The sequence below is a fragment of the Sebastes umbrosus genome, chromosome 16 (genome assembly GCF_015220745.1).
Source record: "Sebastes umbrosus isolate fSebUmb1 chromosome 16, fSebUmb1.pri, whole genome shotgun sequence".
Taxonomy (NCBI): domain Eukaryota; kingdom Metazoa; phylum Chordata; class Actinopteri; order Perciformes; family Sebastidae; genus Sebastes; species Sebastes umbrosus.
In genome coordinates, this window is record NC_051284.1 from 24,654,610 (window position 1) to 24,666,835 (window position 12,226).

A 12,226-nucleotide genomic window follows, 5' to 3' on the forward strand; every position below is an offset into this window, starting at 1 on the left:
GGACAGATAAACTAGAATGTTTGTCTCGTTTTACTAACAAGAATAACGTCAGCCTGAGCAGCCTTGCTATGTCTCTGTGAAAGCTTTTCGCTTGGAAATCATGGCGAACAATCTAATTTGTAGCGTGTCATAAGCCTGTTTTGTGACTTTATCACTGGTAAGCAGCAGTGTGGTTGTAAATGGGCATTTATTTTCAAAACTGTGATTAATGCGTGTTGGCATGTTTTGACTTTGAGTTTAACACCTCTGCTGAAGCACTTATAGAGGTTTAGCAGGATGCAGGATGCAGGGTTTTTCTATTTTATAGATTTTGACTCAAATATATGTGTCATTCAATCTTTTTAAAATATTGATTTTTTTATTTATAATTTGGCTTTTTAAAATCTGGCAATCCAAATGTGTCTTTTATATCAATTTGAAATCCTTTCACAAAAATGGCATATCAAAGGCACAACATTATGCTATAAGCTGATAGCATTCAGCTCTCTATAATGTGCTATATCCATCGCAACAACTGCTACAAAGCAAGCACATAAATGCAGTAAGTGTATTTTAATTCAAATGATAAACATCTCTGATCATCTCTGACCATTCCAGGACCACAGAGGACATCTCCAACAGTTCCCAAAATCATACCAGCACCACAGCGGGTCCAACATAACACTCCAGCGATGAGGAAGAACCCATCTTTGTCTAGAAACGGGGGCGGTGATGCTGAGATCATGGAGCTCAATCAACAGGTAGACAACACGAGTACTCTCAAACCATGATGTCATCTGTCTCACCCCTTTTCAGTGTCATGTCTATAGATTTACACCTGCTGAAAGTAGATTTATTGCATTAATAGCAATAACTTTTTCATAGAAGACATTTTGACATGTTAGAGTAGGAAAAGCACCGGTGAAAATGTTAACAACACCCGTGCTTTCCATTAATGACAAGTCAAAATGTCCGCTATGAAAAAAGCATATTGCTTTTAATGCTAGCGATGTTGAAGTTCAAGCTAATTTTCCTGTAATGTTTAAATATATTTTAGAATAGTGCCATTTAAGGTGAGACACCCCAGGCAAAAACATTGTTTTTTCATACACTGGTCAATTTTGAGATTTTGGGCAATTTTGCTTACATGACATGTTTTCTTTCAGACAAGTGGAAAGAAAACATCCAAAATACACATTTAGGTGTTTATTTAACGACATTTTGTCTGTTTGCGTCTGTAGATTTCTTCTAAATTCACCAAAAGTTAGCATTAGATAATGCCTCTTTGCATATTTAAACATGAAATTTTAGAAAACTTGTAATAGAAAAAAACAGTTGTCTTAATATAAGTAATGAATTGAGGAAGTTTTATGGTGATATATCTATTAGTTAAATTTTTTTTACCCTATTCACTTGTAGTGTCTTAAAAAGTGTATGGAATTTTACAATACATATCTTTAAAGGCCGTTTTCTCAAAATTAGTTTTTTTCTCAGACAAATCTCCACTTTAGTAGCACTTACATTCATCAAACTTTCCAGTTTCATTCCTATCTATACTCTGAAGGTTTTAACAGAGGGTTTTGTTCATATGTCATTCATAGCCTGATTTATAGAACATTTTATTCTTAAAATTGATTTTCTTTATGGCTGTTGACAGTATTTTCTGATTTACGGAGTGATAAAAAGAGATATCCAAATCCCCTCTGTAGAAACCTCTGACTCTAATATGTTGACAACATGAAACAAGAATATTGAACCTGGCTTCACATATTTGATAATATAATGCCTCATTTGCATATTTAAACAAACATTTTCAGAAAACATGTAATGCAAAATATAATTGTCTTAACATAAGTAATCAACTGGGAACGTTTCATGGTGATATCTATCTATTGGTTACGTCTTTTACCCTATTCACCCTGGGTGTCTCCCCTTGAACCGGTTGTGAGCCTTATTTTTTGGATTTGCTGCCTTCTTATATTTGTTTTTCTTTCCTTTCTTAGTTGATGGAGCTGAAGTTGACTGTGGACGGACTTGAGAAGGAGAGAGACTTCTACTTCAGCAAACTACGGGACATTGAGCTGATCTGCCAGGAACACGAGAGTGAAAACAACTCTGTCCTCAGCAGTATAATCAACATTCTCTACGCCACAGAGGTATCTGTCCTTTATCAGCACCAAATGCTGTCTGCACTGCACCATTTCAATCTGCATGTGCTTTACTCAGATTGAGTTACTATAGAGAGACAGAGAGAAACCTCAAATTCCAAGTTCTGAGGCGTCATTACAGAAAAATATCCTATCTTAACTGAAGTTTCAAAGACAGGAAAATTCATATTATTTTGAGTTTAGAACAGGGTCTATGCCTTGCTAATTTAGGATTCCTAACTTGGGAAATCCCTAAATTAGGATGGTTCTGTAACAGCTAAATTCCTATTCTAAGATAATCCAAAATGTCATCCTTAACTGAGATAAGATGGAATTTCAGTCTTAGGAAATTTCTGTTCCAGAAGTAAGTAAACCTCATTCAAAACCTCATTGACATTTCTAATAAAGTGAATTAATAAAATCCAGCCTTGGATTATAACCATATTCAACAGTATGTCACGTGGCTCACTTCATATATTCAGATTAGATTGGTAATTTAAAAAAACAACCATTTAATATCATAATTTCTTCAATATTTCTGTTTTTAAACACCATAAACAAGAGCTAAGTCCTAGAGAATCACGGGTTAAATGTCATGGCTTGACAGATGAGACAAGTCCATGGTGAGTCAAGGGAGAGGGGCAAGTTCAGACATGTCTGTAACATAGACTGTATCTAAAGATGGACGACATGCCAGCTCCTCAAAAGTGAAGCCAAAACATCTGGACCCTGGTGGTTGGCTGCAGTATAGGTCATAAATCCTGCCCAATCCATGTTAGTGGATGGGACATGGCCAAACTAACATGTCAAAGTACACGTCAAATAAATTTTTCCCAAAGTTATTTCTGTCATTTTAGGTAGTTCTTATCACACTGATGTATGTTCAAGTGTTAATTTTTCTAATAAGTTAGGTTTAATTAGTTATTTGATGCTATGAAAAGGGGGTGAGATGTCATGATTGACAGCTGCTCTGACTGAAGTAGTTACGGAGCCAGAGGCTTGGGAATTGTAAGAGAGAGGAGATGTAACTTTAACTTTCCATAACCGATTACAGTGGGGCTGTGGCTGTGCTCGGCTTGTGATTGGCTCGGGCGGGTGTGTGCTCTACTGCGCCGACTCCGGCTCCTAATGACATCAAAATGTCAAGATGACAGCTCCCATACCTAGCATCCAGGATATTTTGGCTTCACTTTTGTACAGTGGGAGGAAGTGCAGAAGTGTCGTCCATCTATTAAGTCTGTGGTCTGTAATAACAGCAGGACCATGGATGTATTAAAGAGAACGGGGCCCATTCAATTCAATGAAAGTTGCTTACTGGGCGCATACAAATCGCTTCACAGCCCAGCTCTGTTCCTTAGGGGCTTGATCAGGACAGAAAGGACTGAACAGTGTCCAAGTTTTTAGACAGCAGAGATTACAGCAAAAAAGCTGAAAAAAACTACAGTGTTGGTGGATATCATATATATAGACGAAACCAAGTCATGATGACAGAAGCACCCACATTTGTGTGCTGGTAAATTTTTATGGTAACTTTAGTTTTTTTGTATGCAAACAAATGAATTGTTGCTTTGAAGGTTTCAGTTTGTAACAGAGAGTGCTGTTAGTAGATGCCAGTTTGTCTCAGTATGGACAGTAAACCCCAGGAACACATTTATGTTTCCAGACTGACTGATAAATCAAATGCTCAATGAGAGTTTGTAATGAGTTACAGAAGCTAGGACATTGTTTATTTGTTTGTATGTCGTTTTTGATCAGGACATTTCTATGGTTAACAGCAAATACAATAAAGCAGAAAACCTGAATAATAACTTTTTTTTTGCCCTGTTTGTCAGGATGGCTTTGCACCTCCGGAGGACGAAGAGCTTGAGGAACAAGCTCACCTGGACCAGGATGAATACTGAGCCCTTCATTCCCCTCTGCCCCTAACATCTCCATCTTCCCTTTCCTTTTCTTTCTGCCCTCATTTATTTTCTACTCTCTCTGCACGCTCTCTATAAATACTCACCATTATCCCTGCTCTCTCTCTCTCTCTCTCTCTCTCTCTGTCTTTTCTTTTCTTTCTCATATGTATATCTGTTCTTAACCTCCCCCCATCCACCCTCTGGCCGTCTACACACTATACACAACTACTCTGCATCATCATCATCGTCATCTGCTGCTCCTCCTCCTCCCTGCCTCCACTTACACAGTAACAATAACAGTAATGTACAACATATCCCAGTTATTTCAGCATGAGTAACGCAGAAAACGAGCCAAGCCTGGCATGGAGGTTGTTATAGTCAAAAAACAGTGAATTTTAAGTCTGTAAATATTGCCGACGTTGTGATTTCTGAGAGAACAAGGTCTTTGCTCTTTATGGAGTTATTTATTTGCCTTTGGTGCGCTGTGATACTTCTATTAGAGCACGGAACAACGCTGCTCCGATGTGCCATCGAGACACTCCCAGAGCTACTAAAACTGTAACAAAAGTGACTTTTTAATAACAATTTCTTATTTATTTAACTTATATTTAATTTAGATTTAACTTTCTGTAGCAAAAATTGGTGCAAAACCTACTGTACATGAATTGAAAGCTGAGGCCATGTGTGTTATTTCAGTTGTGCTTGAGTCAGCATCAAGCTTTTAGTCTCCGTTATGGTGGTTCATGGCATGTAGTAAACGCTGAAGGAAATTCTTTGGTGTAATAATGACTCAAGGCGTATGATCAGTGCTCTGCGATTATTCATTAGTGATCAGCAACATATCTGAGCATGAGAATGTTACACATTGACTGTGAATGAGTGATATTTTGTATATGTATTTTGTGTGGAGATTTTGTCCGATGTCGCACGATCCTGGTTAATTGCCGTCGTATCTTATAGGCCGACATAAGCCTATGAGTTTGAAATTTAGAGGTGGAAAGCCGCCTGCAGACTGACAACATGGTTATAGATTGTAGCAGTTCTAAGGTTTTATTCTAAAATATAAAGGAGCCTGACACTGAATTAATACAGATACATATACACATGACAGGTTTTGTCATGTTTTTCCTGCTAATCATTTACACTTTTAATTTGCTGTTAAGGGTCGCCCAGGGTAAATGAGTTGTAGTTTGGGAAAAAAAAGTCAGTATTAAGAAACCTGTGACCAGTTGACTGGTCATCATAAGCATCCAGTTCAACCAAGGAAGTCTCCTTATCCTTCCCCAGCTTTTTTTACTTGCAAACTGGCTGTCGTCTGCTCTGCATTCATCGACCATGTAAACATCTACAGAACACTCATCTTTTGAGTTTTGAATAAATAAACAGTTGTGAAATAAGTGGTGGTGATGGTTTATTTTGAGTGAGAGTGAATCTGTAATGCAAGCTCACATGGGCCATGTTCACTTATGAATAAAGAATGAACTCTACAAAATATACAAAATCCCATTGGCTTTTTGTCGAGGCAACCCAGTGCGATGCTAACTTTTTGGTTGGCCTACAACAATACGTCATCCTTGGAGCACTATATTGATGGATTACTATGTAAGGGATAATGTGCAGCGAGCCGGTCATTGTTGTGAAAGAAACCCCGACAGGAGATGAACCTGGACCTGAAGGGGTTTCTTTCACAAACAATGACCCGCTAGCTGTACATTATCCCGCTTATTACACAGCTACTTACTTAAGAAATAAATAATTTGACAAAAAAACAGTCCGCCAGAGTCCGACATCAGAACTGCGTACATAGCAACGGTCTGTTATACAACGCTGTGTGATAATTCATTTTAAATTATTTTTATAATCCCATTAAATTGTCAAATAATGAGTAATTTAGTCCATATGTTCATAGATTAATAAATACATTTGTAAACCAATTTATTAATGCCTATTTTTATTTTACAATTAGTTATTGATCAATTAAATGCTTTATTACTATTTCCGTGATTCTTGTGGTCCTCCATAAGTTTAGCTTTAAAGGTCCCATATTATAAAAAAAAAAAATGCGATTTTCATGTTTTTTTATTATTAAGCCGGTATAAATCCTATATAAATACTGTGAAAGTATCGAAACACTCAATCCACAGGGAAATACTGAAACAAGCTGTCAGGATTTCTGCACATTCGTGATGTCACGAATATACAATATTTAGACACTTGACACAATTTTAAACATAAACATTCTAAATGTGTCCCAGTTTATTCCTGGTTTCAGTGTGTGTGAATGTCATCAGCTGACAGGAAGTACACATGGACCCAAGCTGTTGCCTAGCAACGTAATTCTGTTGCAATTCTGTTGCAATTCTGTCAAAATGCGCTAAAACGGAGCGTTTCAGACAGAGGGTAAATACAGGCATATTCAGGCAGACAGTATGGGGAAAATAAAGTGTTTTTTTAACATTATAGCATGTAAACATCTTCTAGTAGAAACACAAAATACAAGTGAAAATTGAGCATGATATGGGACCTTTAAATGAAATTATACTGTATGAGGTCCACACTAAAACCTATGTAAATCTATGACAAACTAGTAACATTGATAAGAGATACAAAAAGTAGGAAGACTATGAGCCTGACATCTCTTTTGGTGTGCAGGGCAGAGTTTTAATGTGCAGGGTAACACTGCGGAGTCGTGGGTTCGCGTCCCACCTTTCCACCTTCTGATACCAGTACCGTTACAGTCAAATATTCAACTCATCATAATCACTTCTTTACAATATTGGAAGCGCATCTGTGTAACCGTAACCGAAACAGCGACAGTAAGTGTTGTGCAGACACCTAAACTAACTTGCTGTTAACTTGCTTCTACAATGTAGTTTAAATTGAAAGTCTACGACTGTATGTCTTTGTATGGGGGATTAGCTCAAATGGTAGAGCGCTCGCTTAGCATGCGAGAAGTAGCGGGATCGATGCCCGCATCCTCCAATACCTTTTCTTTCTACTCGTTTTTCAAATATTATATTTTAACATCCATTATTGTCAAACCATCTTGCCATTTGCCAATTCAATTATATTCTATTCAATTTATATTTCTATGGTAACGGGGTAGCAAGCAACGTGTACATTGAGGGGAACTATCCTTCCGCGTAAGCGCACTACTTTTTTATACAGTAGGAAGAAACTGTTGGGATAACTCGTTAAAAGTTTAAAGTTACTTACAATGAAAACGTGTTTAAGGAGAACCTTCGACCAAAAATAACATCTATACAGTGTTTCACTGAGTTTATACAACAATATCAAGCTTATAAATAACGTCTTTGCTGTGCTGTTGTTCTGCTCCAACGTATAAGTCAACGTCAACTGCCAGTCAACGGTCCAACGGGCGCATCACCGCCATTGAAAAGGCATAATTCTGATGATAGATGTCTGTAAAATGTATAATAAGATTGAGCTGGTTGAATATCAAATCATTATGAGGGAATTAACCAGCTGTATTTAATCCAGCAGATGGCAGCAAAGCATCATGTATGTGTTGGAGCTGCTGCTTCTTGGACTACTAGCTAGTTGCTTGTAGTGATGTGTCGTCGCGAACGAGCCGGTTCAAAGAACTGGCTCTTTTAAGTGAACGATAAGAGTCGTTTTTTTGTTTTTTTTAATTAATACAAGGCAGAATGACAGGGTGATCTTCTCCGCACCACGGGCACTCCATGAACTGACTGTGACTGAATGTTGTGTTAATGACGTCCGTGCGACCAATCAGTTGATGACGGACAAGGATACCATCAAGCAGGGGGGGGGCGGGGTGCGGGACAGAGCAGGAGGGAGATGAGGAGAGAAAGAGAGAGAGGAGTGCGGTGCGCGATTAGCAGACAAGAAGAGTGACAGTCGGAAAAAGCAGCATGTAAAATTATGGTATTCGGGAAATTATAAGGTTTAGCATAATTATATTGAATAATTTAAGTGATATATGCGCAAACATACTAATCAAAAATCAAAACAGCGCTAAATTTGGCTGAATTATAAAAGGCAGGAAAGATAAAACCAAGAGCCGTTTGGGAGCCGAAAGAGCCGGCTCATCTTGGTGAGCTGAGCCAAATGATCTGGATCACTAAAAAGAGCCTAAATTCCCATCACTAATAGCTAGCTGCTTGGCTGTTGCTTGGCCAGTGAAAGTTACACCAAAGAACCGTCTCTGGTTACACTATAATAGGATGTAATACACACGTGAAATAGCAGCCAGAGAGGTTTTAATTTAGTAGCAGTTGAATAATTGGTGAGTTAAAAGGCCTGTAGTGATTTTGGAGGGGGATTAATAGCTCAAATGATTAAATTTAAACTCACCGTTACATTTCCAGCTACCAATCAACCGCGGAGGGATACCAGTAGGACCTCAAATGTTAACTAGCCGTTGAGAAAACTGTGTATTTCCAGTTCCAGTGTTAGCATATTATCATGCTAAAAGTTTTCCAGTTCCAGAAACTAAACTTGTAAACCTGTCAAACTAACTCTACGTCCTGTCATTAATAATGTAAATCCATGGTGGAGGCTGGCAGATTTAGATGATGAGTTGACAAGCAATTTTCAGGAGAGCCGTTAGCTCGTTTTGACCAATCACATGCGGGCATTCCTTTGACGTCATCCATTTTTAGCAGCGGATAGCCAATCACATCGCAAGCAAAATGGACAGAAAATGGATATTAACCAATCACAGTAGATGTTGATATTCGCTGGAGGAGGTTCGAATCCCAGGCTCGCCAGGTACAACTTTGCTTGCATAAAAGTAGTATTTTCTTATATTTCTTTAAAATTTCATTACAAATTCTTTAAAAATTATATTGTTTAGTCACTTAAGAAGACTGATATTTTTTAAAATTGTCAATAAATAACTTTGGAAGGAAACTTCATGTGTTTAAAGGGACTGTTTGTAACTTCTTACACGTGTAAATCAATCCAGGTCGGTGTCCCATGTGCGCTCGCGTGTGGCTACGCGGTTCATACTCAGACTCCAACACAAACTACACGGAAGCACCAAAACCGCAAAGTTATATCAAGTGAAGCCTGTCTGTTAAACAGTTTTGGCCGCGGTCGGAGAACGCGGGGAGACCGCAGCTTTGGTCTCCAGGGCCGGAGTCTCTGCTCCTCTGCCTGCTTGTTTGCCTTCACTCAGCTCGCTCCACCTCACGTGCATGCGCACACACTACAACCTGCAGAAGACTTCGTAGCTCTGAGAATATCTAGTAAATGTACAATGGACGTTTGTGCAGAAATAACTGCTGCAGCTCCTTCAGACCAACAGAGGTTTTCCGTGTCTTGTGAAGTGACGGGGTTCCGCAGCGAAAAACGTTATCGTCTCTGACCGGGTGCCGGTGTCTCCCTGTTCCCTCCGGCCGCGGTCGGAAGGCTGAAGCAGGAAAAACCAACACTAAGATCAGCAGTGATTCATGGAGACCTTCGTCTGGTCGGCTAACATTACTGCCAAGCAGCTGAAATATAGAGTGATATTGTGCTTTTAGCTGACGTGTCGCCTCACTGTTTTGAGTGATGCTCGTTCATGTCTATTTAGAGCGAGCACAAGCGCGAGCCCGACGCTGACTTTCGTTGACTTAACGGCCACACGTGTCGCTGTTAACAAGCATTTCTGATTCTTACAAACAGTCCCTTTAACAGCCATGTATGTGAACAGATGACCATACAGATTGTGTTAAGATTAGAAACGTTTGTAGTTCTTTATTCACAAATTCAAAAGTCAGACAAATACCACACACTGTTGAGTTCACAATAAATCAGCACAAAGATGACAGCCTTACCTTGCAACAGCAGCAACCACAACAACCACAAGAACATCAACAACAATAATAATAATGATATTTTAAGGCAAATAAAACTAATCATAATTCTGAAATAGTAACAAATCTGCACCACTACATTGCAGTAATGGATTTTAGCGATTACATGTCAATATGAGGATAAACTTGCCTTATTGCGTACTATAGCCATTCTGCTTATAATCTACTTGATGGTGTCTTTTGTCAAATGGCAAAAAAACTTTTCATGAACACAAGGGCAACTTACAAATGATGTCTTTGTGTGAAATAGTAAAAGCCAGCAGATATCTCAGGCCCCCAACATTTTCTTCACCATGTAACCAGGCATGTTGTAGAGGAAAAGAGCCAAGATGGCCAGGAACAGGAGAGCAGTGACGATCTTGATGGTCAGCCACCTGTACTGGTCACAGATCAGGTGTTTCGCAGCTTTGAAAGGGATGAGGAACCAGAGGAGGGCGATGTCTGGACGGCTGGTGGAGCACAGAGACAGTGTGTTAGAAATTTGACAATCTAAATTAAAAAATCCATTGGTTCCAAATACAATGTATGTATGCAGACTGATACAACTTGAGGTAATAATCACTTCCTCTCAACCACATTCGAAGGCTACTGATTTCAAGTAATCTCCTTATTGCAGTAGTTAGCTAAAATTTATGTTTTTTAGAACATCTAATACAGTAATATTGATTTCACTAGGTTATGATGAAATAATGTAATCAAGGGCCATAATAGTCGTATAGTAGTGTAGTAATGGTGTGATAAATGAGGTGAACGTTCCTTTTAAAGGTGCAGTGTGTAGGATTTTGCAGCATTATTGAGGTACGCACTTCTGAATACATTCACACATACATACCACACAAACAAGGGCACATACTGTATATACAAATGACAGGACTACCAGAAAATGTAGGTGTTCAGAGGTCAATTTATGCACAATTTGAAATATCATACACAGACACATAAACAGGACATGACAAAACATTGTTCAAGCAAGAAAATCTGAACTCCAACACAAGCCAATTCATAAGGGAGCAATGGACATGTCATGAATTTAATGTGACTAATGAAAAGAAACAAAACAAAAAAAACCTGCAGTTACCAAACCAACCATAGCATATGTTGTATTTGTACACATTAGACTACATTAATAACTAATGATGGATGCACTCTATTTTGTTAAAAGGTAAATTGCAAAAAAAAAACACAAAACAATTCTTATCATTACTGAATGCACCCCCTCTGAAACAGTTATGATCTGCTGGTTTGAACTCAGACCCCCATCATTTTCTTCACCATGTAACCAGGCATGTTGTAGAGGAAAAGACCCAAGATGGCCAGCAGCAGGAGAACAGTGACAATCTTGATCGTCAGCCACCTGTACTGGTCACAGATCAGGTGTTTTGCAGCTTTGAAAGGGATGAGGAACCAGAGGAGGGCGATATCTGGGCGGCTGGTGGAAAAACAGAAACGTGAAAACAATTACAGAATGCCAAAGACAATCAATCTCAAATAATGTACACAGAAGGAGGTTCCTACAAAGCTCTGATATAACCTGAGGGAAGATCTGTTTACCTCCACACCAGGGATGATATTCCTTTTGGTGTGGAAGTTGGATCGGCAGAAAACATTTGACAGCAGTGATGTGTTTGAGCCCTGTCATTATAGACTTTATGTAAAGGTCACTGTAGCCAATCAGTTCTCTTCCAAGTCCACTGAAGTAATCACTTCATTGTGACTCTACTGTGAGAAAGAGAGGACAAAATCCTGTCCTCATTTCATGAAAAAATGCATTCATACGTTCAGCTGAAGCTAATATGAGGCCATGGTTAAGACAAACCAAGTAGATGTTTTCCAAAGTCCAAGTCTTTTTAGTACAAATCTCCCTCTGTGTGTTCCTATCCATCCACCACAGCTCAGCATGAAAGCAAAACAAAAAGAGTGAATTTCACACTAAAAATACAAACTTTGGAAGACACCCACTTGATTTGGCTACTCAGACTGATGAAGCCTCATGTTAACTTTGGTTAAACATTGAAAAGCATTTTTGCACAGACCGAGGACTGCAGCGTTTGTCCCACATCTCTATCATTGGAGTTGTGTTACAAGGGCATCATTTCACAGCCACAGTACGGAGAAGAGGAATGATTACAGTGACCAATAACTCTTTCAATGTGCATATGGACTCGTGAGTATTGTATTAAGTTAGACTTGAAAAATCGGAACCTTTTAAGACTTTTTTTAAGACTGTCAAATTGCAAACCGAACCAGGATATTGACAAAAATCACTTAAAATAACTCAATTCAAAAGTAACAAATCCAACTCCCCACAATAGAAAATGATGTTTAATTTCATATACAGTAAGCATCACTATGACGA

General features: G+C 38.7%; 1 protein-coding gene and 1 long non-coding RNA gene across 4 annotated transcripts in view; one reads left to right on the forward strand and one right to left on the reverse strand.

The window, feature by feature from the left end:
* mapre3a (microtubule-associated protein, RP/EB family, member 3a) overlaps positions 1–5,424 on the forward strand; it is an 8,976-nt gene extending 3,552 nt beyond the window's left edge. For both annotated transcript variants that reach the window (XM_037746262.1, XM_037746263.1), the window contains exons 5-7: positions 598–740; positions 1,983–2,135; positions 3,959–5,424. In XM_037746262.1, the coding sequence (XP_037602190.1) occupies positions 598–740; positions 1,983–2,135; positions 3,959–4,027 (365 nt within the window). In that variant the 3' untranslated portion in view covers positions 4,028–5,424. The remainder of the gene's footprint in view (positions 1–597; positions 741–1,982; positions 2,136–3,958) is intronic.
* Positions 1–8,620, reverse strand: part of LOC119474305 — a 25,469-nt gene extending 16,849 nt beyond the window's left edge. The window contains exon 1 of one of the 2 annotated variants that reach the window (XR_005203550.1): positions 8,366–8,620. This is a non-coding gene — a long non-coding RNA (uncharacterized LOC119474305). The remainder of the gene's footprint in view (positions 1–8,365) is intronic. The other variant, XR_005203549.1, reaches the window with a different exon arrangement.
* Between the last annotated feature and the right edge of the window lie 3,606 nt (positions 8,621–12,226).